Genomic DNA, 27,643 nt, shown 5'->3' with positions numbered 1-27,643 from the left:
CCACATTATGTTATTTTGGGCTTCAACACCCCTCCGCATGGACGCCCTAGGGTCAAAATGTAAGCTTGGAGAACCTAGGAAAATTTGTAAGTATGCGGAAGGGTCAACGCAGAAAACATGGATAGTGAGGAGTACTTCCTGCTGGTCAGGGTTTACGGTCCGTGGTCCCAAAGGGAAAATTGGCCATCAGTTGACTTTCGAAGGCTGAAGAAAGCTAGCCTGGGTGCCATTCCGAACTTAGTCCCGCCCACAACGTTTGAGGTCGGGAAGTTCGGTCTGGCATTGCTCAATAGTAGCGCGAGTATGCTCGCACAATATCTGGCAGGCCAATCAAATTGTCAGGGCGGCCTTATACGATGATGGACAGATGATCAACAGTAACGTAATCAACCACGTCACCAAAGCGCGCTTGGGTGACAACAACAATGGCTGCCGCTGGAGAGTTGAGGTGAGTAGATTCTGCTATTAGGTCTGTTCTAAAAGATATCGACAGCAAGTTAATTTTAAAAGAGGAACAGAGAAACGTGATCAAGGCTCATCTTCTTATTCTAGGCGTGCAACTGCACGCTTTGATTTTTGTTGACAACAACTTTGCTTCGCCTAACATACGTCACGCACTCCGTTGCTCTTATTGGTTGTAGGTTTATCCAATTGAGTGCAGAGGCATTTTTTTTCCTGGTTCGTTCGAAACACGCCCCATAATCACAGCTCTATGGAGCAGTATCAGACTCATATTCTGACTAGAATTGAGTAGGACTACGTCAGGCTAGAAGAAAGCATGAGACATGACAGAATTAGACCAAGTGTCCCCAGTTGGGGACTCGTGCTGACACTTTGGCACCCATGCATCCTTCACAAAAGTAAAATCAAACAGCAGTAGGGTCTTGTGGTAAATGAGGGGTGTAAAAGGCATGATGTGTGGCCATTTTGCCTCTACACCCATCCCCTTGGTTTGGTATCGAAATACAATGACTTCTGGCTGGTAACCTATCATTCTTAGGGATGCATTGGGTTGGTTATGAACAATTGGGACATTGCTGGACTCTGTTGGGATCTCTCCCTTGGTTCTTCTAAGTTTGTGAAACAATAGTGGACCCTGTTTTGGACATATGTGGCCTGCTTGAAAGGCTTCAAGACCCACGATTTGCTCCAGAAATCTTTCTCAGGTTGATGGTTGTACATTTTAAAACTTGTTTTAGGTCAGTTCTAGCATTAACTCTTAACGTAGGTGAGGATTTAGGAGGGAGATACTCCAGGACACCATGGCTTTCTTAGAATGATTTGATAACAACCAACAGCAAAGAAACATTAATTAATTAAGTTTTCTTTCCTTATACAGACAGACTTCTAATTGGAACCTCTATAACTTCCTACTTGTGCTTTCAGGAAACATTGCCATCTTTGTGAAGCCGGTAAATGTCAGCCGAGGAGACCGTGTGGTTCTTACCACCGATGTGCTGCTGGCCACAGATGACACAGACAAGCCAGAGGAGCTTCTATACGTTATCACCAGCCCACCTGCTCACGGACACATAGAGTACATCAAACATCCAGGGGTGATTATATCCACCTTCAGCCAAATGGACATAGCAGCAAACCTTGTTGCTTACGTCCACGACAACAGAGGAGAAAAGGCAACAGAAAAGTTTCAGTAAGTCTGAATACCTTTAAGTTTTAGCAACTTTCCATGACAAGTCAAAATACAAAAAGGGAACAAAATCTTTAACATTTAAGTTTTGTTTAAGCGGCATACACTATATGAGTTTTTGCAAGTTTCGGGCCGATTCTCCTTTTGTGCAAAAATGTTTTTGATCGGGCCCAGCTTCAGCCTCATCATGCTTCATGCTTCGAGTATTATACAGGGGGTAACGAGGGACAATTAGCCTCTCACAACCACCTCTTGATCAGGAATCGTAAGGTTGGGAGAAAATCAAACATGCTTGACATTCAATCGGCCCTTGTGAGGTGTTCTTAGACAAATTCAATTCAATTCAGTTTATTTCTATAGCGCCAATTCACAACACATGTCATCTCAAGGCACTTTACAGTTCACCAGATCATCCAGTCAAATTGATTAAAAGTTTTCTATCTAACGAAAACCAGTTGATTGCATCGACTCATTGACTCGAAGGCAATCCCTCACACTAAGCGTGCTTGTATCAACAGTGGAGAGGAAAAACTCGAAAAACGTTAGAGATTGAACTAACAGATTCTGCAGAATGATGAAAAGGGGTCTCTGTCTTAAATCCTGCTGTTGAACAGAACTACAAGCCAATTTACCCGAACCTTGCGTGCTGCTCAGAGTGCAGTTCTCCTTCTTCCTGAGTGACGAGTCCGACTAGCGCTTTCTCTAGGAGGTGAGTCCGAAATGTCGTTTTTGGACGTACAGTGTGAGCCAGTAGATCACATCCGAGCGTCAGGCCGCACAGTGTAGGAACATACATCGTGAGCTGTGAACTTTCAAACCCTGTGGTTGTGTCGTACAGGTTCAGCTATAGCTGAGTACAACAATTGAAAATATTATACAGGGTACGCCCGGTCAACAAAGAAAACTCACAAACACGATCCATCTTTAGCTTGTCGTCATCCTCATGAAGAAAAGAAGCGTCAACAAAATAATTTAATCATCACTGACTAAAATGACACTGCACAGACTACTCGTAACCTCCCGACTTAACTAGACAAAGTTTTGGTCCAGATCCTGTATGCTAATACCCGGTCTGTTGTGTGTTTTGACAGGTTTGTTGTAAGCAATGGTAAGACTAGTCGACATGGAAGCTTAGAGCTGCATGTGGAAATGGTGGATCGTGTTCTGCCATCACTGACGTCCAACAAAGGCCTCCAGGTCCCTCAGGGTTCCACCATGATCCTTGGCCCAGACTGTCTCTCTCTGTCGGATCCTGACACTCCACCTGGTGCCCTGACCTTTTCTCTCCACCAGCCTCCGCAGTATGGGACTCTTCTTTTAGCTGGTGTTACACTGACTGCTGGCTCAAACTTTTCGATGAAACACATCAAGGAGCTGGAGGTGACATACAGACATGACGGGGGACCGTCTCAGATCGACCGGTTTGCTTTCACGGCCTCTGACACATCCAGACGAGGTTTTTTGTTAGATGGAAAGCTGCAAACGGAGCCAGTGTTTTTCACCATTCAGGTGGGGAAAAGAAAAATATACAGGTTATGAGTTAAATTGATTTTAATTTGGTTTTGCTGCCATTTCCTTTCAGTGTGGGACTCCATAATGGAGAGCTATAATAAATATGATTTGGCACAAACATTTCTGGTTTATTTTCAGATCAAGCCTTTAGATAAATCTTCTCCAGAAGTAATGAAGCTACTCCCACTTTGGAAAGCAGAGCTTTTACCCGATGGCAGATATGGGATTTTCCTGACATCTCGAGAGCTTAAGGCTCAGGACAGAGACAGCAGAGAAGAAGAGCTCATATTTTGGATAGTTCGTTCACCTTATTTTGGCTACCTTGAAAACATTACCACAGGTCAGTATAACGATGTCATTCTATCCACCCTGCATGATGCTGGTCAGTTCACTACTTTGCCTTTTGGTTGTTATTTAATTTATGTAGGGTACCATTAAAAGGGTCAGCCTTGGGACCTTACAGTTCTAAGGGATTAATTCTGGTTAATTCAAATATTGATGTAAGTCAATAATTCGAGCACGCTTGTAGCGACAGTGGAGAGAAAAACTCATAAAACCTCCTGCAGAACCAGAACCAGGCTAAGCCTAAGCGGCCATCTGCTGAGGCTGACTGGGGTTCAAGGAGAATGAAGCAGACATAGAAAAAACAAGCTGAGATGCAAAAGGCAGCTATTAACAAGCTCCACAGGCGGCCCCCTCCGGGAAACACGCAGCCAGGCAGACAAGCTCCGAGCCAGCTCCCATGTCAGAGGATGAAGAGAGAACACACTGGAAAGATCTAAATCTAAATAAGTATTTTTTTTCTCAAAATAAGTGCATCTGTTTCAAAACTGAGAAGGCAAGTGAGAGACCTCGCCAATATGGAGGATAAAAAGTGCCAAAATTAAATAAATAAATACAGCATTAAATAAATCATTAAATGTGTCAATAATTAAATGTGAAATGTGAAAATAAATAAATGAGTCATTCATTAATTAAAACCACGTCACTAATATAAAGTGCAACAAATAAATAAATAAATACAGCGATAAACAATTAATTAAATGTGTAATTCATTAAATAAATAAGGAATTAAATATATAAATGTGTCATTAATTTAATAAAATATGTATTCATTTTATTAAAAATATATACATAATTATTTCAGTGTGCATTTAATTATTTCATGGTCCTGTGTCGCAGTGCATCGAAACCATTAAAAGAATCTGTCAAACTCACCCATCAAAGTTAGGGGGCGGTTATCTAACACCTGATTGGTCACCCTGCACATTAAGGCGAAGCAAATCGATTACAGAGACTCGATTTGCGTTAACCCAGCCCCCTAACTTTGAGTGACATGGTTTTAATTAATGAATGACACATTTATTTATTTAATTCCACATTTAATTAATTATTGACACATTTAATTATTGATTTAATGCTGTATTTATTTATTTAATTTTGGCACTTTTTATCCTCCATACACCAACGGAACAAGACAATTTACATTAAAAATAAGAAAAAAAAACAATTGCATTATCTAATTTCAAGTGCATATTATCTAATTATCTTATTTTAAGAGAAAGAAAATACTAATTCCAACTGCAAATACTCCCACCCACCTACTTAAATTAGGGATAAATACTAGGCCTGGGCAAAAAATCAACTCAATGAATTAATTCGAATTTGTTGTTGCGGGTGATAAAAAAAATAAAATAAAAAATAGCAACTCTGAAATTTTGCCTCCCCGGAGCTTCTGTTGCTGGAGTATTACTCCCACGGTGCAGATCGGCAAGTAACATCATGGCTATCGTAGACATAATATACCGAGACGCCTCATTTGAAGGCTGTTACAGCATAGCCTCGTGAGACCATCCTGATCTCGTGAACTTTCAAGATTTCACTCGCTAATTAGTCTGGAGACTCTCCGTTGAAGAAAATTTGGAGCCGTTCACCAAACAAACGTCCAATCAGCGTTGGCTTTTAGGCGGGTTGAGGTGTGACGCAACGAGAAGCGCGACAGTTCAGTCTGAAGAACATGGCGGCTTCAGCCGATGAAACTAGCGTTAGCGTGGCTATCGAGCAAGTTTTATCAGAATTACAGAGTATTTCTTCACTGAAAGAAGAGCAAAACACTGCTCTGGAGGCTTTTCTCAGAGGAAAAGATGTTTTTGCTCTTCTCCCGACTGGTTTTGGCAAGAGTAGCCTGGCTTGTGGTTGTGTTTTCGTCGTTGCTCTGTTAGTACGTCATATGCTTCGTTAACTGATTGGTTTATTTGGCCCGTCTATCACCAACATAGGCCAATCAGCTAACCAGTATTTTTGCCCCTTCCCAAAATTACTTTAACGGAAGGTTTCCAGATGGATATGCGGAGCAAATCCATCTGGCGCAGTCAGGTTAGTTGCAGCAGGGCTGAGGTGCTTAGAGGGCAGCCATCTTGGATCGGACCACAGTTAAGACAGCTGCTGTCAGAATGAATAGGAGGTACCTTAGATCTTATTTAAGTAACATGAGCCAGAGACAATATTACAATAATCTCTTACAAGTTACAACCCATTAAAAGACCAAAATAAACACATTATCTATGCATATATGCTCTTTAATAAGTTAATGTGTGTCATATATGTGTAGGCTAGACCAGGGGTAACCAGTAAAGGTCTAGAGACATTTTTTATTATGATCAATTATTTTTTAAAAAGCACTTAACATTGAAATTAAATGTTTATAAATCCATGTTATACATTGACTTTTTAATAAAAAAAATATAAAAAGTAGATTGTTTTTGAAGTAGAGAACAACAATCTTTCAGTTTGGTATGTAGACAATTTCCTGGCTCACTTTTTATACCTAACTCTCATCCTTAAATTCAAGTTCTCATATGAGACACAATGTGTTGTAAAATAGAGAAATGTAAAATAATTTAGAATTTCTCTTACTATTCATCTATCAGTATTTTATGATTATATTTATCGATCTACAGTGGTTGGACTACTGGGGTAGAACATTTTTGTTTTTATGAAATAAGTGTAGGAAGAGTTGAAGATGCTCTGAAACCTTGACACTTCATTCTACGAAAGAGCATTAGGGCCACTGGAAAAAAAAAAAAAGTTCACTGATTTTTAAATTTTATTTCAGCTTTACATGGGAAAAAAGTCAGAATTCTGACTTTTTTCTCAGAATTCTGACTTTTTTCTCAGAATTCTGACTTTCTCAGATTAAAGTCAGAATTCTGAGATTAAAGTCAGATTTCTGAGAAAAAAGTCAGAATTCTGAGATTAAAGTCAGAATTGTGAGAAAAAAAAGTCAGAATTCTGAATTTTTCCCATAATAAACTGAAATAAAATTTTAAAATCTGTTAACTTTTTTGTTTTTTTTTACTGGCCCTAATCCTCTTTCGTATCATTCAGATAAAAAAACAAAACGTTTTTCATTTCTCTTCACAGGCAGATTTGTGCCACAGCGCTTCTCGCAGTCTGAGCTCAGCAGAAGGACAATTGCTTATATCATCAGTCCAGATAGGGAGATTCTCTCAGACAGCCTGGAGTTCAAGGTGTCTGATCCTTTAGGTAACATGGGGCCCTCTCACATGTAAGAAATGTTCACTTTCACTCTAATTATTTATCCGATTTACTGAATTAGCCATTTGGTTTTCTTCATGCATGGTCCTTGTCTTTGCAGACTTCAATTCCAGTGGAGCAGAGTGGATTTTTCTCAGTCTGAGTCCTCCTCATGTGAGGAGCAGGGAAAAATTTCTCTGGACATCATTCGAAGTGGGAACCTAGTCGAGTCATCTTACGTCACTGTCAAGGTCTCCATCATGTGCTGATAAAACTCAGGGTCATGCAAAGGAAATTGCTGCAGTGCTAAAGCCATCATTTTTTTTCTTGTGTTTTCTTTTTTTCCAGGTGATTGAGGGCACCGCAACTGCAGAAAAAGACTTCCGTACGAGCCTCTCTTCGCTGATTCAGTTCGATCCAGGTATCAAAATCTTAGTGGCAAAAATGATTTTTTTTTTTGCAAAAGAGTAGCAAAGAAATGTTTTGTTTGATTAGAGGTTTATGCTGGTTGAATTTTAGAACTTCTAACTTTTGTCAAAGCTTTAAAACAAAAGTAGCATCAACAGAAATGTGTTGAATTAGCTGAATTGATCGATTTGAAGAGGGTCTGGTCTGCTAACATGACCCAGCTTTAGAATCAGGTCTTCTTCAGCCTCTAATAGGTTTTCAACCACAATCGTCTTGGCTTTAGCTCCATCGATCGTTTCTATCAACAGACCAGCTTCCTGCAGAATAAACCGACCTCTTAAGCCGGGCATTCACTGCACGATTTTTTAAAAAAGTTGTGTGCAGCTACAGCTCAGACTGTACAATGAAACTGTAGGGTTTATAAGTTCACATCTCACGATGTACGCTTTCACACTGTGCGGCCCGACGATCTACCTGCTCACACTGCACGTCTAAAAACCAAATGGGACTAAGAGACGGCGCTACTCGGACTTGTCTACCTGGAAGCCAAACAAGTAGAAGAGGAATATTAAGCTCACTAGAGTGAAACGCACTGCCTTGGCAATTTGTGCGATTTTGTGCTGAAAGCCCTAAAGAGAAAAGGCGACGACATATTTGGACAAAGACATGGCTGAGCAAACATGGCTACTACGGTCTGCCAATTTTCCAGAAAGAACTCCATTTCACTCGCACCATGCCAGGTCCCTGTGTTTTTCGTCAGAGAGGAAGAAGGATCCTTATTTTACGCGCAATGAGCACTGAGCATTTGCTGACGACGAACAACTAAATTTAAAATATGTTGGATTTTCTCCTGACCCTATGATTTCAGATCGGGAGATGGTCATGAGAGGCTGATCGCAATATCCAGGGTTTAGAAGGAAAACTAGAAATGACAGTCCAGTGTTGTCAACTAAGCAACTTTGTGCTATATTTAAGGATTTTTCTGCCGCTTCTATTGTAGCAACTTTTCTGTTCCAAGTGATTTCAAGACACAAATCTGTGGACTTTTCTCAGTGTTTTTGGCAAATTAAGTGACTTCAAGTGAAAGTAGAAATCATTGTTTCAGAACAGCAGCGAGAGCCGCTGTGATTCTCTACTAAGCGCTTCCCTAAGCGCTGTGTCACAGGTATAGACTTCTATCTTATAAAATACTTAACTTCCTAAACTTTATACAACACTTTTCTTAAGTATTTAACATTCTCATTAGGAGATAACATTCAATCATTTGCAAAATTGAACAGCAAAGACAGTAAAGGCTAAGAACAGAATGCCCAGTATTCAAGGCAGACAGTCGGATATTTCAAAAATCGTTTATTTAAAAATGATGGATCTGCAGTAGCAGGAAGGACATCTAAGGCAGGAACCTCTGCAGGAGGAGAATGCAGGTTAGTGATCATGTTGATCTGACGGAGGATGATAATGAACATGAGAGTCACTAACCTGGTCTTATAGCTCAGTCCGTGCCCAGAGGATGAGGTTGATTCCAGCCCATAGGCTGCCAACAATATGCGAAGGGATGGGTCCAGTGAGTCCCAGAAGCTGCTCCCGAGGTCAGGACAGGCAGGAGATCAGATGATGATTGCAGGTCAGGAAAACAGATCAGAACAGGGACAGGAAGGCTCAGAAGTCCAAAGACAGAATGGGTCAGGATCAGGTAATCAGTAACACTAAGGTATGAGAGAGAGACTCTCACCAAATGCTCAACAATAATCCAGCACTGATGACTTGTTACAGGGCTGGTTAAATAGAAGCTGGAGCAGGTGGATCAGATGAACAGTAATGAGAAACTGGGCGGAGCTAGGCAGGTGAAGGACAAAAACATAGATAATGAAAGTATTCTTTAAAAGCAACTTCTAATATACAACCTTGGTTCCGTAGATTTTTCTTTTACTGAATCCAGTTGCAGCACAAAGTAGTGGAAAAATATACCAAGTTTAGGGCTCAGAAAACCACATTCATTCAACAGAAGTCTGAGTTTTTTATTTTCATGGTTACCTCAAAGTAAAATTCCTTTTTTTTTTTTGCTTGGAATCATGGTGGCATTAAATGTTGCTACTTTTTACAATCACAACAGAGTCACAGCAAATTAATCAGATCAGTCGTGTAGCGTATCCTGGGAGAACAATTGCATTTCTGTTGGCCCACTCTTTTTTGAATCCCCCATTTTTATATTCAACCCTCCTGAGTTTTTGAACAAGTAATCATAAATGTTGTCTGAAACCGATCGGTTCCGAGTTCAGACCGAGCTTGGATCAGTTAACCTTGCCAAGCTTGGTTCTTACGACCATTTAAACTTCATGCTAGTGCATTTTCTCGCCTCCTATCGGTGACCCACAATACTACAGGTCTCAAGGCGGGAATTATGCAAACAAAAATGGTGGTGCCCACAACATCCAGGATATTATTTCTTTTATATTAGTGATATTTCATTATTTGCGGCATGTCAGGTGAAGAAGGTATCCCTCGTGGTCTTGGTATCATCTCAGTTCACACCATGCTATTTTGATGACATTTATTGTTAATAAGCTGAGCAGAAGTTCGTGTTGTGAACAGGTGAAGAGACATTTGAATTGCAAAACCTGAAAACCCACAAAATGAGCCAGCTGGCTGTAAATAGGAGATGATGCGGTCTGCCGATGCATTCGTTATCAGAGAACCGAGCCACAGATGAATGGTGCCTAGCCCTACTGTTGAACTAGTACTAGATTTAGCCGGGTTGGTTTGTGTCTGGCATGGTCCAGTTCAGTTGCATTCGATTTACACTCAATAGTTATCTGGGTTACCATGCTCAGACGGTTCTCGGAATGGTTTCAAAAGGGTAGTGTAAATGGCTAGCTTCTGTCTCACCCACTTCCAGTGCGAACAAACAGTAGGTTTAACATGATTGGAACTGGTTGTGGAGAACCTCTAGAGAGCCACAGCTGGGCTGTCAAAGCTGTGCCTGATAAAAATTCTCATTTGAGTGAACCCACCAAGAATCATTTTACCACATAAAATGTTCAGAAGTCCAGGTAAAGGCATCTTGGAGTCCGGACCTGAACCATAGTTCACCAGCTGGTGAGCCCTGAGCAAATGTGTGATGTATGCACAAAGGTATTCCAAAGGTTTCCGCCTTGGACTGCAAAGCAGAATAAAAACAAGATATATAGTTTTCTATCTAGCCTCTTTTTTACTCTTTGAAACAACCACTTATTTACCTCATAATGCTAATGATCACCAGCTTTTTGGTAAAATTACATTTAGCGTGAATTCAGGCAATACAAAAAGATAACCCTGCATAATGTTTTTCAACCAGTGGATTTGAACTGAAAACCTGCAGATTACGTCACAGTAGGGTGGAGGCTTGAAGGATGACCCACATGCAGAGACTGAAGCTAAAGGTTGTTTCTTGCAGATCTAATAACAAAAAAGGGTAACGGAAACGAAAATTCAAAAATACTGAAAACCAGGAAATACTCACAACATGGGGGCAAAGAATGACAACAAACCAGCCACAGTGATTGGGCAAGAGGTGCATATATGGGAGAGAGAAACAAAGACCAGGCTAATTAGCAGATTGGGAGCAGGTGTGAACAGAATAGTCTAGAAGGGAGCTAGGAGAAGGAGACTGACACAAGAGGGCAAGAGAGGGCTAACAAGAAATATCTAAGAACTCAGATACAATCAAAAATAACTAGAATAATACAAAATGGAAATAAAAACAATGAAAACTCAAAAATAAAACTTTAACAGAACCAAAACAATGACAAAGTGTTTGTTAGCGTTAAGAGGTGTCGCTTGCCCCAAACACCTGGATCAAAGAGCTAAATAACCTCCTTAGCAGCAGTCAAGCTCGTATTGGTTAGGTGTGGTGGAAGCAAATAAGCATCTTAACCCTTACCCTAGGACACTTAGTGAAATACTTGGAACAAGAAACGCCCACTTGCCCTAATATATAAAAAGAAAAAAATATTATAAGCTTTTTTATGACATTTTAGCAAAATGATTGAATAGTTGTATTAACCATACATGTAAAAAGAGTTTTACAGAATTTTATGGGAACCTTAGAAACTTAGGGCCCTAGGCAATTGACTAGTATTGCCTAATGGTAAATCCCTAGCCTGACGTAGTCCTACTTAATTCTAGCCAGAATATGAGTCTGATGCTGCTCCATAGAGCTGTGATTATGGGGCGTGTTTTGAACGAACCAGGAAAATAAATGCCTCTGCACTCAATTGGATAGACCTACAACCAATAAGAGCAACGGAGTGCGTGACGTATGTTACGCGACGCATAGTTGTTGTCAACAAAAATCAAAGCGTGCAATTGCACGCCTATAATAAGAAGATGAGCCTTGATCGCGTTTCTCTGTTCCTCTTTAAAATTAATTTGCTGTTGATATCTTCTAGAACAGACCTAATAGCAGAATCCACACACCTCAACTCTCCAGCGGCAGCCATTGTTGTTGTCACCCAAGCGTGGTTTGGTGACGTGGTTGATTACGTTACTGTTGATCATCTGTCCATCATCGTATAAAGCCCGCCCTTTGATTGGCCCTCCAGATATTGGGCGAGCATACTTGCGCTACTATTCAGCAGTGCCAGGCCGAACTTCCCGACCTCAAACGTTGTGGGCGGGACTAAGTTCGGAATGGCACCCAGGCTAGTAAATCCCCCCCTGCTTCCAGACCTCACTGACGGATCGGGGGGACTCCATTTGTAACAGGTATGCAAGTGATCAGTAAATTGCCCTAAAAAGGGTTTTGTGATACGTTCACACTGAAGATGAACGGGGCAAATTTTGGGTGCTTTCATGCCTTTTTAATGGCCTTTGTGGTTTTAATTTACAAACAATTTAAAGTTTATTCTCACTGTAGGAGTAACAAAGCGGACTTGGCAGACTGATATCGTTGAGGACCACATTGAGGAGGCAGATGAACATTTCGAGGTGCTGCTTGTTTCTCCTGAAGCTACGGTCATTGGTAGCATCAGCAAGGCTAAACTTACAATCAGAGACCCGGGAAAAGGTAAAAGATTCTTAGTGTATTTTAAACAGCGTTTTTCTTCATATAAAAAACTAAAATTGGACTAACCTATTTGAAATTGATGAACTCAGGAGAGTGCAGACCAAAGCAGGACCAACAAGCTCCTCTTCTGGGAGGAAAAGAGATTCAACCCGACACGTATCCCCAGCATGGGTCCATCCGTTTGGAGAAACTTCCCCTCAGTAAAGAATCGGTTATATGGCCCAGAGGAGACAGCATCTCTACCCAAGGAGAACATCTCCAGAGGAAGAAACTCAGAGTTGTCAACAATCCCAAATCTGTAAGCCTTTCTGCCATTTTAGTTTATCCTCCACCCTATCCCTTGTTCCTCTGTATCACCGGTGTGTGGTATAAACAGGTTTGTGTTTATTTTTCAGATTTCCCCTTCAACAGTGTTCCACAATGGGACAGATGTAGTTTACACAGTAAGTATCCACAACATTGATTTCAAGCTTTACATCAACGAAGGCTGAAGAACAATCTAGTTTCTTTGCTGATTTGATGTATGATTCCATGTAGTATCATGGAATCATGCAAATGCGAGTAGAGGATGATGCATCATCTAGGATGAGCAGGAGGGCAAACATCCGAGTGGTTAGCAGGGGTTCACAGCCACAGCGACCTGGACTTACTACTGACGCCGACTCTCCAAGAGAAGGAAGGATTCAAGTTAAGATGGGACAAGCTCGAGGAAATGTAAGTAAAAAATTGTGCTAACCAGTGGTGGAGAGAGATGTCATGAACTGTGTGAAGATTCCCTCTCTGTTGCGTCTCTTGCCTCTGTTAGTGTTTTATTTAAGACATGTTGACCCTGTCAGCTTTGCTTTTACTTTAATGTCAGACAACGACTGTGTCTGGTTTCAGCTCTCCATCACTAAATAGAGGCGGGAAATATAGTGGACTTTATAGCAAACTTTTCGCTCCCCCTTGGTTACGTAACTCCCCTTCCCCGCACGGTGCCTGTGACCATCTATGTTATTAGTCGCCGCTACAACAAAACCCATGGTGCCTTGCAAGGAAAGCAGTCACAAAGCAATCTTGGATAGATCTGCTTGTATAGTCACCATGGATGCGTTTGATTTCAGAGCCCGCGTCATCCAAGGACCCGGTTTAACTGGACTTTTCAAGGGCCATGAAAATAAGGAGGCATGGAAAAGTTTTGGCTATAGATTCAACAAGGTCCGCCCTTCTTCGGCTTTCACTGACTGTCTGTCTCCTAGTAATAGTCATAGTTGATACACAAAGCAGGCAAAGAATAGATACTAAACTTCTCACTAATGTTCTCAGTGCTAATAACGTTTTCCAGGAGCTTCAGCAGCAGTACCGTCGTCTCAGACACAGATTTAATGTCTCCAAACCGCAGAGATATTGGAATCTGTGCTTAAATGTCAGCCAAACCCATTTGCACAGGGACAGATAAAACCTTTCAGTAAACCAAACATTATCCGCCACATATCTGACTCACTATTTAAAACAACTATTTTCATTAATTTCAAATGGAACTATTGACATACTTGTATAAACTGCACTTCCAATATTAAACACTGTTTTGCACCATTTCCCTCTTTCCTCTGAGCATGGAGTAGCTGGCTTGCTTGGACTAGCAATGAAGCCTGGGATAGCCAAAGCTACGTAGGATACAGCGGACCTGTCCTTCAAAACGGGCAAAAAGGAGGCAGCATTTGTCGGTTGCATAAAGAGGAGACTTCCGATCCAAACAAGCCTCGGTGCCGCGTTATAACGCTATCGGCCAATGAATCTGGCCTTCGGAGGATGCAGCTGCTGAATTCAAACTCATGGATGATCACTACTTTTCAAAGTGCATTGTGGGAAATTTCGAGTCCACTACTTTTTCATCTACTAGACATTCAGACACTCATCTAAAATGGCATAACCACTATATAGAGCCCCATATAGGGATTAGGACGTACGTTCGGACACAGCCAACGTATTTGAGAGTGATTAATAGGAGTCTAGCATCTTTATTGAGACTCTTGCAAGAGAAAGTTCAAATTTATTTTACGTCCTTTGATAGAGAGATAGAGCTCTGACTGGGGCAAACCAAGAACACACATTTATACCTTACAAAATCCCTCCAGCTCTCTCTCTCCTATGGAACCACCCCACCCCTGCATAAAGAACTTCCTCACACATGAACATTTGGAGAAAAAACAACTTCAGTTCATCAAGGATATACATTTTTCATTAGCCAGACAAACACTCAGAACAGGTCTTCGTTCACGGCATCAAGGAGGATGAAGAAAATTTCAACACTTATCTTTTATCACTCCTTACCTTCCTTTCAACCCAACAAGGCTGAGGGAAAATATACTTTCACTTTGGTTTATGCGTTTGATTTTCTATGGAGCTGAATATGGCTCATGGATTCTGAATACTTGAATTTATAGATTTAAATATATACATATACACTCACCGGCCACTTTATTAGGTACCCCATGCTAGTAACATGTTGGACCCCCTTTTGCCTTCAGAACTGCCTCAATTCTTCGTGGCATAGATTCAACAAGGTGCTGGAAGCATTCCTCAGGGAGTTTCGTCCATATTGACATGATGGCATCACACAGTTGCCGCAGATTTGTCGGCTGCACATCCATGATGCGAATCTCCCGTTCCACAAAACATCCCAAAGATGCTCTATTGGATTAAGATCTGGTGACTGTGGAGGCCATTTGAGTACAGTGAACTCATTGTCATGTTCAAGAAACCAATCTGAGATGATTCCAGCTTTATGACATGGCGCATTATCCTGCTGAAAGTAGTCATCGTAAGATGGGTACATTGTGGTCATAAAGGGATGGACATGGTCAGCAACAATACTCAGGTAGGCTGTGGCGTTGCAATGATGCTCAATTGGTACCAAGGGGCCCAAAGAGTGTCAAGAAAATATTCCCCACACCATGACACCACCACCACCAGCCTGAACCGTTGATATAAGGCAGGATGGATCCATGCTTTCATGTTGTAGACGCCATATTCTGACCCTACCATCCGAATGTCGCAGCAGAAATCGAGACTCATCAGACCAGGCAACGTTTTTCCAATCTTCTATTGTCCAATTTCGATGAGCTTGTGCAAATTGTAGCCTCAGTTTCCTGTTCTTAGCTGAAAGGAGTGGCACCCGGTGTGGTCTTCTGCTGCTGTAGCCCATCTGCCTCAAAGTTCGACGTACTGTGCGTTCAGAGATGCTCTTCTGCCCACCTTGGTTGTAACGGGTGGTTATTTGAGTCACTGTTGCCCTTCTATCAGCTCCAACCAGTCTGGCCATTCTCCTCTGACCTCTGGCATCAACAAGGCATATCCGCCCACAGAACTGCTGCTCACTGGATGTTTTTTCTTTTTCGGACCATTTTCTGTAAACCCTAGAGATGGTTGTGCGTGAAAATCCCAGTAGATCAGCAGTTTCTGAAATACTCAGACCAGCCCTTCTGGCACCGACAATCATCCCAATTTCAAAGTCACTCAAATCAGCTTTCTTCCCCATACTGATGCTCGGTTTGAACTGCAGGAGATTGTCTTGACCATGTCTACATGCCTAAATGCACTGAGTTGGCGCCTTGTGATCGGCTGCTTAGAAATTAAGTGTTAACGAGCAGTTGGACAGCTGTACCTAATAAAGTGGCCGGTGAGTGTAGCCCCCATAGGCTTTCTTAGAGGCCCAGAGGAAGAGTTTTCTATTTAGAGGAGTTTCAGGAATTCAGTAAAAGATTGCACAACGTCAAACTCTTAAAAAAGAAATGTTAATAATGCTATTCTTTCTTCAAAAGATTTTTGGACTTTTATGCGCGTTTAGTTGAGTTGATCTGTCCTCAAACATCGACTGCACTAATGAGACTTATTCAGCAACAGTTGATGGATATTCCTATTGAACAAAAAGGTCAATAGGCTAAATATTTTTATGGAAGCCCATTTCCGCCACTTGAAAGTAAAAAAAAAATGACCTATGGTATGTCATGTATATTTTGTTATAATTATGACATTTAAAATCGTAATTTGGACTGTTTGTGGAGGTGATGACCCCAATAAATAAATGGAACATTATTGATCTCACATTGGAGAAATTTATCTCTGCATTTAACCCATCCCCTTGGGGAGCAGTGGGCTGTCATTGTGCGGCACCCAGGGAGCAGTGTGGGGTTAAGGGTCTTGCTCAGGGAGCCAAATTGGCAGTCTGGGGGAGTGGGGGATCGAACACCCAATATCAGGATTGAAAGCCCTATGCCCTAACCAGTAGACCGCCACTCCCCGAAATGACTGAGACCCTGCATCGTCATCATATGTCGGGACTTTTTTACAGGAAAGTCTGGTCCAGTTGATGAAATTCCATTATAAAATAGTTTTTTGTAAGCATTAACTTTACCTTAAGATAATCTGCTACTGTTTTTCTTCCTGCCCTGATTTTCCATCTAACTGGTGGTTCTCCAGTATTTTAAGCAGACATCAGAGATTACTATACTTGCTTTTTTTACTCATAGGCATCCACCATCATCTCTGTAGCCAAGGCATGCGTGCCGGAGCTGATGGGACTCCTGCATTTCAACCAGTCCACCAATCAACTTCTTCATTGCAATGGCGTCTCCTGGAAACCCTGGGCACCAACTGACCAGGTATTAACCCATTAATATTCATATTAACTATGGGCCTTTTAATGATGGATTTTAAACAATCTAAGTTGGGATGTTGTTTTTCAGGTATGTGCTACAATTATGAAAATGAGCTTAAAAGAAAAAAAAACCAAAACAACTATTTCTATTCTTAAAATGTATGGAGTAGAAAGCAGAAATATTTGAAAAAAAAGGTAAATGCCTGTTACAACTCCAGTCCTGTTTATCCCAAACAGCTGGACTTAATACCCCCAAAACAAACATTTCTAAGGAGTATTCATTTCAATTCAATTCAGTTTATTTCTATAGCGCCAATTCACATAATGCCATCTCAAGACACTTTCCAGTTCACCAGATCATCCAGTCAGATTGATTCAAAATTTTCTATCAAAGGAAAACTGGTTGATTGCGTTGACTCTTTGACTTGAAGGCAATCCCTCACAGTAAGCATTCATTTAGGGACAATGGAGAGGAAAAACTCCCTTTTAACAGGAAGAAACCTCCAGCAGAACCAGGCTCAGTGTGAGCGGCCATCTGCTGAGGCCCACTGGGGTTAAAGGAGACAGAAGCAGACATAGAAAAAGAAGCATAGATACAAAAGACAACTTTAAAAGGCGGCCCCGTCCAGGAAACACACAGCCAATCAGACGAACTCCGAGCCAGCTCCTATGTCAGAGGATGAAGAGAGCACATCCAGTTAGTCACAGTCAGAGAAACAGGACTACACTGGAAAACAGGCTGATCTCCAACATCTAGAAACAAAGGTGTTGATGGCAGCAGCACAGCTGATATTTCTCTCCAGGATGGAGTCACAACCAAACAGGAACAGACCGGATGAAGCTACTATGAGAAAAAGCAGAGAGAGCAGAACGTTAGAGATTGAACTAATAGATTCTGCAGAGTGGGAGAATAGAGATAGAATGAAGCAGAATGATGAAAAAGGGGTCCCTATGTCCTCCAGCAGTCTAAGCCTATAGCAGCAGAACTATAGAGATAGCCCAGGTTATCCTCACTATCATAACTATGATCTTCATCAAAAAGGAAAGTTTTAAACTTCACAAACTAAAACTGGTAGTTGGTTCCACAGTTGGTTCCCATTATACTTTCAGAAATTCTAGGAACCACTAGTAATCCTGCAGATTGAAAGCAAAGTGCTCTGTTAGCAACATAAAGATTTATCATTTTCTAGTGAAAAGATTGGCGAGAATGGTAGAAAAAGCTTTTTCATGTTCATGAGAAGTGTGTGGTTTCTTTGCAACATTTCACAGAGAATGCATCTTCGTATTTGTGAGTATGACTTAGAGCTTATTTTTGGTATATTTTTGGTTGAAATACACAGATGTATGTTAGTACCAATTTTCAAAGGAATCATGGGAAGGCTGGCTAGTCTAAAAGTAGTTGAACTTATATGCTTATGTGTCCATGTTTCTACAGCTGGTTGGTGCCAGGATGTGTCCTCAGGGATGGACTTTTCAAGGAGGACGTTGTTTTATTCTCAGCACTGAGCACAAGCTGACATGGAGTGCAGCAAACAGGGCCTGCAGAGAAAGGTATCGTTAAACATCCTTCTTTGTGCAAATTACTCGCACATATTTCATTGGATTGGCTCTAAATGAACTCTTTTATTTATTTATTTTTCTGCAATTCACCTTTAACTTTTTTTCAATACCAGGTTTAAAGGAAATCTTGCAAGCGTTTTGTCTAAAGCTGACATGAACTGGTTGTGGGACTTCAGTGGAAGAAAGCCTTTCTGGATAGGTCAGTATCTGGTGGGGTAACATTAAGAATTATGTATTTTACCTAAAAAATTAACTTGAAAATGTTTTTTTTTTTGGATAAAACCCCAGAAATGCACTTACATCCTTGTTCCAAGTAGAAATGTGCAAACTCTGCCACACATATGTATCATTTCTCTGATAAAGAGGGTCGGACTGGGAACGATTTTCTGCATTTTTGCCATCTACACTGGTCCGCTTATTGACCACCTCAGAAAAAATAAAATAGAAGCACAGTCAAACACGTGCGTCTCAAATGTGAAAAACAACACATAAAACAACATAAAACCAGAGGTGGAAAAAGTACTAAAATTTCATACTCAAGTAAAAGTACCAATACTTGGATGAAATATTACTCAAGTACAAGTAAAATTACACATCAGAAAAATTACTCAAGTAAAAGTAATAAGTAGCTAATTTAAAATGTATTTTAAGTAAAAGTTACTTAGTTACTTCGCCAAGATAGTGCTGCGGGAAACACTGACTTAAATGAAATACTTAGTTTTTTTTTTTAGCAATTTATTTTCCCAAGCCACTCAGAGCCGCAGTATAAGGATGAAAGAGTTCCGTAAAAATTCAAAAAATATCCACTGGACTTGGTTTCCAAGATTTGAAGACGTTTCGCCACCTCATTTCAAATTGGGAAATCTTCCTGGAGAGGTGGCGAAACGTCTTCAAATCTTGGAAACCAAGTCCAGTGGATATTTTTCGAATTTTTACGGAATGACTATGACCTGGATGACTGAAAACCTTCATCAGCAAGGATGAAAGAGCCGCATGCGGCTCCGGAGCCGCGGGTTGCCGACCCCTGTGCTAGACAAAATTAGCAATGGCACGAAACAGGTTGTTTTGCTAATTGGCTATTACTCACGAAAACTTCGAAACTTTGTTTGAAGTACCAATGCACTGAATACTTACCAAAACATGCTTCCGCAGATTAAATGTGGAGTTATTGAATGCTGCCAGTTCAGTCACCTTTGGCAGACACATCTGGCATTCCTAATATTCCGGTTAACTAGAGTTAACCGGAATATTAGGCACCAGTGTTGTGTGTGAACGGCGTTCAATGAACACAGTCATATTTTTAGTGAAAGGTAAACTAAATGGATAAGTTTTGAAGTAATGAACGTGAACGAAAGTAACGTTCACTTTGAGATTAATGAGCGACACACAGAGCTCATGTTCGCGTTCAATTGATATAGACACATTTCATTGGATAACGTCAGGTTTTATGGCACTTATTACAGCCTGACAGAGCAGCATGTCTGCTAGGGGTGGAACGGTTCACAAAATCCACGGTTTTCGGTTCGGTATATGTTGATTGTTAGCATGACATGTTGGTCATGTTGCTGTTAGCATAAACAAAACGTGTTGCTTGCACACTGTTGCACTTTTATCCACAGCTTTCTTTCCACCGTCATCGTAGGTCACTCTAAATGCAAAGTGGTCCCATACAGCAGACCTATAAAGTGCTGCTGGCGCGTCTTCCAACTCCTGTTCTTTCCCACTCACCATTCCGACACAATTCTCCGTAACAACATATTTTTTTCTGCTAAACCCGGCTACGCTGCTTCGCTTCTTCTTGTTTACTACTGGTGGTTGGCTTTGGTCGCAGTACCACCACCTTCTGCTCTGGAGTGTAAACGCTTCGCCTATGAGAAAAAGGAGCAGCGCATGAACCGAACGAAACACACGCGAACCGAACCGAGACAGTCGAACCGAACGGTTCGGACGGTTTTCATAAACCTTTCCATCCCTAATGTCTACTGCTAGTACCAGTCTGCTCCACTCAGACTCTGCTGGGATTTCTGATGCCAGTTTAGCAGAGCGTTTGGCAGAGTTTGATCAACTAACAAATGAAGACTGGGACAGAAAAAAAAATGATGTTGTTTTTGCACTGAGGCTTACCAAATAAGTCCATAAGTCAGCGACGTCCACTTCAATTTATTTTCTCATTTCTTTTTCAGAATTTGTGTTTAGACTTAGACAACTTTTATTATCATGCCATTTCCATTCCATAAAGTGCAGCAGTGATCAATGTAAACAGTGTGGGAGAAAAAAATGGTGCAAAAACGCATTGATATGGACATTCAGAGCATTTCAGGACAAATTTTGGTGCAAATATGCAGAATTTTGGTTTGGTGTTGTCAGTGTTATGCAGAGTCTGTAACTTGATTTAGAGTTTTTCAGCAGTTCAACAGTCAAACGTTTAATGTTTGCAACAATAATGGAGGAAAATTCACTCCATAGTTACAAGCTCAGAATCTATAAGTGGCACCGCAACATTAGACACCTAAAGGGATTTTCAGTCTGCTAAACTGATTTTTCTTGTTTTGATGTCATAAACATTTATGTGTAAATAAAAAAATGTATTCAATCATCTATCATCAGGTCTGAGCAACGGAAAGGGTGGAGGACTGTGGGAGTGGGCGGGCGGCGAACCCGTCAGCTACACGAACTGGAAAAAGGCGCCTCCCCGCTCGAGAATGAAAGGCAACCGGAAGTGTGTGCTGGTGTGGAGAAGAGCCAAGTGGCAAATCAGAGATTGCAAGAGCGGCAAAGGCCATCGCTTTGTTTGCTCAGTGAAACTCTAAGAACGAGGTTTGGAGGCGTTGCAGGGATGCATGACGAAGGACGGATGCTCAGGACAAGACTACTCGCTAAAAACCACTGGGATAAAAAACAAAAAACTTTATATTTAATTGTGAAAATGCCACACAGAGCAACTTTATTACACTTTATTACACAGTGAAAGTATTTTTTTAAAGTATTTTTTACACGAATGGCAGCCTAGTGGTTAGGGCATAAAACTTGGATTCCTGAGGTTTTGATTCGAGCCCCACAGACTGCCGCTCTGCTCCCCAGGCACCGTACAATGGCAGCCCACTGCTCCCCAAGGGGATGGGTTAAATGCAGAGGTAAATTTCTCAATTGTGAGATCAATAAAGTTCAATTATTATTATATTTTTTATTATGTATTAGTTAATTTTTATTGGAGTGAAAACGGTCAAATCTGTACAGAACTTGAATGGAAAGTAGAGAAGAGATGACAGACCGTATGATCTGTAAACATTCTTATATTTAGAAACACTACTTGTTTTTGGGGATTACAATGTCATCATTTGGACTGCATTAAAGAAGAATATGGAAGAAGGTGAAGAAGAAGCTTCTGCTGCTAAAAGCCTCACTGCCAGTTACTGTTTATTAAACCATCTGTATTAATATTGGTGCAAGAAAAGAGGTGTATTCTAAAAGACATCACTACTGAGTGGGAAATTAATGATACTCAGCAAAAAATTCAGCTCACTTATTGTTCAGGTCACATTTTTATGATGCGTAAATAAAAATAATTTTGTTATATTATAATCTCTGGGAGAATCATTAGAATTAAACCTTTTTTTAATTAAAATTTAATTCAATTAAATTCAATTCAGTTTATTTATATAGCGCCAAATTCACAACACATGTCATCTCAAGGCACTTTACAGTTCAACCAGATCATACAGTCCAATTGATACAAAGTTTTCTGTCTAAGGAAAACCAGTTGATTGCATCGACTCATTGACTCAAATACAATCCCTCACACTAAGCATGCTTGTAGCGACAGTGGAGAGGAAAAACTCCCTTTTAACAGGAAGAAACCTCCAGCAGAACCAGGCTCAGTGTGAGCGGCCATCTGCCGAGGCCGACTGGGGTTCTAGGAGACGGAAGCAGAGACACAAAAAGCAGCTGGAAAAGGCGGCCCCGTCCAGGAAACACACAGCCAGGCAGACGAGCTCCAAGGCAGCTCCCATTCCAGAGGACGAAGAGAGCACATCCACTCAGTCACGGTCAGAGAAACAGGACCACACTGGAAAACAGGCCGATCTCCAACATCTAATCCTGTGTAAATATGTTATATATATGTTTTACTTTGAATTCACCAGCACAGAATTAGCTTTTGAAAATTCACTAATAAAGTAATTTACCTGCAGAAATCTGCATACAAAAGTGGAGATCCAGACGGTTATATGACTGTTTCCTTGCAGCAGGAAGATCCAGAGTTTGATTCTTTCTGCATGGAGTTTGCATGTTCTCCCTGTGCATGCGTGGGTTCTCTCCGGGTACTCCAGTTTCTTCCCACAGTCCAAAAACAACACTGTTAGGTTACTTGGGGTCCGTTTCACGAAGCAGGTTTAACAAAGTCAGATTCAAAACCCTCAACTCTGAATGAATCTGGCCTAAAGTCAGGAACTCTGAGTTTTCGGTTCCACCACGGCTGCTTTGAAATAGTTTGACCAGCTCTTAGAAGGTCCGCTCAGAGTTGAGCGCCGATAGAACCCGGAATCAATGAGTCACCATGACAACAGGCAACAGGAAGTGCCTATCTCACCCCACTGGAACTAGATATTTTAATGAATAAATTAAAAAAAAGGAGAACGTGTTAAAAAGATACAGAAACAGCGCTGCAGCCACAAAGCAGTGGAAGATGGCAAAGGAGAAGATTGCTGCTCTAGTGAATGCGTAGGTTTATATGAAGTGGGCTATGGCAAGCAGTGTGTACATTTAATAAAAACATTTTCTGTTGTTCCATTTGTAGATCATTAAAATAACATTCTTCTTGATCAAAACTTCACTCCTAGATGGAACTATAAAGATATATTTTCTAAATTACATTTTTGCAGCAGTAATTGAATTTCGAAAAAATACAAAAAAAAAAAATTATATTAATAAGAATTAAGATATTAAGAGTTATATACTTTTTGGCCATTCTGACATTTATCAGCTTGATTGGATATGTGTTTAGGATATTTGAAATACATTTCTTCATAATCAAAATAATAAAAATGGATAAATAATAAAAGTAACAATAGGAATATAAGATCTAAAAATAATTTCTAGACTTCCAGATGGTTATTCTAGATGTGAGGGATGCCATTTTGTTTGAAATGGTCATTTTGACAAGGAAAAGATGTTTTTTCAGATATCAGGAATACATATTCAGGAAAACTAAAACATATCAAAACGGCTTGCCATATTCTGCTGTTACTACAATAATAATATGGGTTTATTTCTTGAATAATAGTGGATCAATGTATGTATTTAGGTTCAATCATCTGGCAGCAGGTGAAGATGAATCATAAAAACGTTCTAATAGATGGAACCTGTTCATCATTCAATGGCTTCTCAGTTTGATTCTGTCTTCCATTACACAGGGTGGCTGTTTGCAGCCGCTTTGCATGTTATCATCCCAATAAATGGTCGTCACTAGTTAGGTTATCAATCGCATAGAATGGCTTCAGAATGCGCCACTAGGCTCAGTAGGTTGTTATCACTGAGTTAATCCTAATCCTACTCTAAGGTAATTCCTTACCAACACTCGCAGAATTAATTAATCTATTTATGTGTAATCTGAAAGTTATTTCAGTAAAAATTGATGAATAGAAATAAAACAATCCTCTCCTGATAAATATTTCTCAGTGAAAAAAATGCTTATTGTTGTTTAATAAGATTCTCATCAAACGCACATGAAGCCTGACTTAATCAGGGAATAAAACGGCGTGATTGGCTGTAAGGAGAGCGGAGACAATGGAGGAGTTTTTTGGAGAAAACCTGCAGAGCTAACCCGACCAGGTTAGCCCTGAAGAGAAAGTTACTATGGCAACAGAAACAGAGGCTGAGTAAACTCTCTTTTTGAAACGGAAAACTTTGTTTTCTTGTATTACAGGTAATGTTGCACCGATATCGATACCAGTATCGAGCGGGGCCCTGATACAGCATTAAAATGGTGGTATCGGTATCAGCAGGTACCAACAAATAGGCCGTCGATACCCTTTTAGAGCCAAAAGTGTATTCAACTATTGTCACCCATTCCAGGTAGGCAATAAAAAGTTCAACTGGATTCACTTTCCTGCTTCACAAAGGTAGGCAGCAGCTTAACAAAACCATGATGGCAATTATTTTACATCTAGGTAGTATGCAGTTCTTCATATATATACACACACATATCAATTTTAAACAGATGGTATTGGTACGGTATCACGGTGGCTAATACTGCACAGCCTGATATCGGTATCGGGGCCAAAAAATTGCATTGGCGCAACACAAATCTCAGGTTTAGAAACCTGTTTCATGAAACGGACCCTTGGTGTCTAAATTATCCTTGGGTGTGAATGTGTGCAGATTATATACCTCTGTGTTGTGTGACTGACGACCTGTCCAGGGTTGACCACGCCTTTCACCAGTAGACTGCCGGATGAAGCAGGAGAAAATGGATCGATGGAGTTGTGGATTTGCTTATGCCACCAGCAGCAGCTCCCTCAGCCAATCAAATACGGACATTTAATCACGTGACACACCAGTACTTGGAAAGAGTTGGGTTTATATCATATTTATATTCTGCCATTGTCCATGCAGACTGATGGCAACATATACCAGCTCCGCACCCCAGAGGAAAGAAGAAAATATGAGAAAAAAAAAAAAATATATATATATATATATATATATATATGCAACTGGATAGCTCAGTAGGTAACATGAGTGAAACCGCAAATACAAGAGCCATGCCGGCTCGGACGTCGCCCGGGTTAACAAGGTCCACGTCAGTTGCTGATGAAATGCTACTATACAAGCAACCCCAGTGAGAGAGGTTACATGCAGTGACTATGGGAGTTATGGCAGCTCCAAAAACAATCATCGACACTGACAAAGAGACAACTACTAACTCAGTGTTCCAACATCCGCAAACGGCAGCTCCTATCACAGCTAGAAATTGATGAGGTAAAACTGACATGCCGCGGCAAGGGGGAGTCAGGACAACAGGTCAATAGGGAAATATCATCATCCCAACACACAGAGACTGGGTCCCCAGCCCCAACAACAACAACAAGCCCACTAAACGTAAGGGCGGCTGACCTACGACGGCAGATCATGACCAAACTGGATCCCCTAGTACGACGACCAAGACTGCCAAGGCTAAGTGACAGAGTACCCTCTGAAAGTCTTCTAGAAGATGTAAATGCAGCACTACATACTATCCCTACTAAAGACATAACTGAGACCAATTAGCTGACCTACAGTACGCCACAGCTACAGTGATCCTAGAGATGCTTGGCTATAGGATAAACACCACAGGCCACAAAGCAGAGCCCCCATGGAGAAGAAGGCTGGAAGCCAGGATCAAGGCAACACGAAGAGAGGTTAGTCAGCTCTAAGACCTGCAGAAAGGTGTAGGGAAGAGGTTACCTAAGTACAACAAGCTGTTGATTCCTGAGGCTCTAGAAACTGCCAAACAAAGACTCGCCGCCCTGGCCACCCGCCTAAAGAGATACAAGGGAGAAGCAGAAGTGCAGCAGTGGTGCCAGTGGTAATTGGAGCACTGGGGGCTGTGACCCCCAAACTGGGAGAGTGGCTACAGCAGATTCCAGGTAAAACATCAGAGGTCTCTGTCCAGAAGAGCGCAGTCCTAGGAACAGCTAAGATACTGCGCAGAACCCTCAAACTCCCAGGCAGAGGACCCGAGCTTGAGGATGACACATACCACCCCACGAGGGGTGAGAAAACAGTTTTTTTTATCTCTCTCTCTCTCTCTCTCTCCATATATATATATATATATATATATATATATATATATATATATATATATATATATATATATATATATATATATATATATATATATATATATATATATATATATATATATATATAGAGAGAGAGAGAGAGAGAGAGAGAGAGAGAGAGAGAGAGAGAGAGATATGTCTATTTTTGTTTTTCAAATCTTTTAAAGTCAAATAAATATGTGTTTTTGTAAAAGAAATAAAATATTTGAAAAAAAGTTTAATTAACTAAAGCAAAGTTTCTCTCAAAGCATTTTAACGATAAAGAACTTTTTTTAAAGTTTAATTTCTGGTTGATATTTTTTTGAATTCGTATTTACAAAAGCCTTTTTGTCAAATTTTTGTTTACAAAATGTGTTGTTTGCTTGCAACCATTATGGAACAAAATCCACTTCATACATTTATGCAGTTGAGTTTTTTATAATTTAATTTCTGCAGATGCATCTTTTCAGCTGAATGTTTTAGATATTTTTTTAATAGGAGAATTTCTGCAGATGAATTTATAACATTTTTGAGGCAGATTTTTACAGAAAAGTTTTTCTAGTAGGTTTAAGCAAAAATAAAAAAAAATAAAAAAACATTAACCACATTAAATAGAATAAAAATGCTAAAATCATAAATCATAAAAACGTTTTTTTTTTTAAAGTTCTGATTCAAATGAAACTATTATATATAGTCATATGATGAAGACAAATCCAAATCTGCTCTTAGGAAGCATTTCATGTATTTACTTTCCATTTACAGTGTATAATTCCTCAACTATGATCTAATTTAACACTGAAAAGTAAATCAAATCTGAGTTTTCTTTTGAATTCCTGAAGGTTGTTTCTCTAATGTACAGAAATCCCCTTTATACAGGAAGACAACGGTTACATTTAAAGCCGTTTAGGTTTTTATACTGTTTTTCTTTTTGTTAAGATCCCCAGACTGCATTATTTAGATCAGGCCCAGTGGGTCTAAAGCACAAGATTGGGCAGAAATGTGATTATCTCCATCATGTGATCTCAGCGGGGCATGAAAGAAGCCCTTTGATGGAAGCCTGGAGCAGTTCTCAGACTCTGCAGCGAAGAGATCCAGCTTGTTTTCCTCAGAGCGGTGAGTCCAACCAGAACCCAACAAATATATTTGAAGAACATATATCCAGATGTAATGTTTGACCTCTTGTTGCAGCGTAGCAGAGAATCAAAATGCATGATTTCAAAATGTTTGTGGTAAGATTTAAAGGATTTAGAAAAAAGGATTTTTTTTTTCTGCAACACCCATGTCTCTTAAAAAAGGCAAAACAAATTAGGGAGACATATTTTATTGGCAGCATTTTGTAATAATAATCCACTGTAATTTTAATATGGGGGCACCTAGATCCTCTCCATAGGATGTTATGATTTTATATAGAATAAACAGGATTTCCACAAAGATCTGCATAGATGCAAAGGTTGAGAAGTGATCCAAATGTGTTTTATATCTTTGACATTGTTCTATGA

At 40.4% G+C, this 27,643-nt stretch overlaps 2 protein-coding genes across 4 annotated transcripts in view; both read left to right on the top strand.

Annotated features, from left to right (window-relative positions):
• Nucleotides 1–21,401, top strand: part of frem1a (Fras1 related extracellular matrix 1a) — a 64,399-nt gene extending 42,998 nt beyond the window's left edge. For both annotated transcript variants that reach the window (XM_038268454.1, XM_038268453.1), the window contains exons 24-37: nucleotides 1,387–1,651; nucleotides 2,740–3,157; nucleotides 3,299–3,500; nucleotides 6,584–6,728; nucleotides 6,819–6,948; nucleotides 7,046–7,118; nucleotides 12,000–12,149; nucleotides 12,239–12,447; nucleotides 12,545–12,592; nucleotides 12,687–12,863; nucleotides 16,661–16,792; nucleotides 18,224–18,339; nucleotides 18,462–18,547; nucleotides 20,956–21,401. In XM_038268454.1, coding sequence (XP_038124382.1) covers nucleotides 1,387–1,651; nucleotides 2,740–3,157; nucleotides 3,299–3,500; nucleotides 6,584–6,728; nucleotides 6,819–6,948; nucleotides 7,046–7,118; nucleotides 12,000–12,149; nucleotides 12,239–12,447; nucleotides 12,545–12,592; nucleotides 12,687–12,863; nucleotides 16,661–16,792; nucleotides 18,224–18,339; nucleotides 18,462–18,547; nucleotides 20,956–21,158 — 2,354 coding nt within the window. In that variant the 3' untranslated portion in view covers nucleotides 21,159–21,401. The remainder of the gene's footprint in view (nucleotides 1–1,386; nucleotides 1,652–2,739; nucleotides 3,158–3,298; nucleotides 3,501–6,583; nucleotides 6,729–6,818; nucleotides 6,949–7,045; nucleotides 7,119–11,999; nucleotides 12,150–12,238; nucleotides 12,448–12,544; nucleotides 12,593–12,686; nucleotides 12,864–16,660; nucleotides 16,793–18,223; nucleotides 18,340–18,461; nucleotides 18,548–20,955) is intronic.
• A 5,757-nt stretch (nucleotides 21,402–27,158) lies between these two features.
• The window catches only part of LOC119772102 (leucine-rich repeat-containing protein 72), a 15,727-nt gene continuing 15,242 nt past the window's right edge, over nucleotides 27,159–27,643 (top strand). Inside the window, exon 1 of one of the 2 annotated variants that reach the window (XM_038268401.1) lies at nucleotides 27,159–27,257. The gene's annotated coding sequence lies outside the window, so the exon portion shown is untranslated. The remainder of the gene's footprint in view (nucleotides 27,258–27,643) is intronic. The other variant, XM_038268400.1, reaches the window with a different exon arrangement.

This window comes from Cyprinodon tularosa, unplaced genomic scaffold, assembly GCF_016077235.1.
Source record: "Cyprinodon tularosa strain WSP-4 unplaced genomic scaffold, ASM1607723v1 ctg70, whole genome shotgun sequence".
In the NCBI taxonomy this organism is placed as follows: Eukaryota; Metazoa; Chordata; class Actinopteri; order Cyprinodontiformes; family Cyprinodontidae; genus Cyprinodon; species Cyprinodon tularosa.
This window is presented reverse-complemented; position numbering and strand designations above follow the sequence as displayed.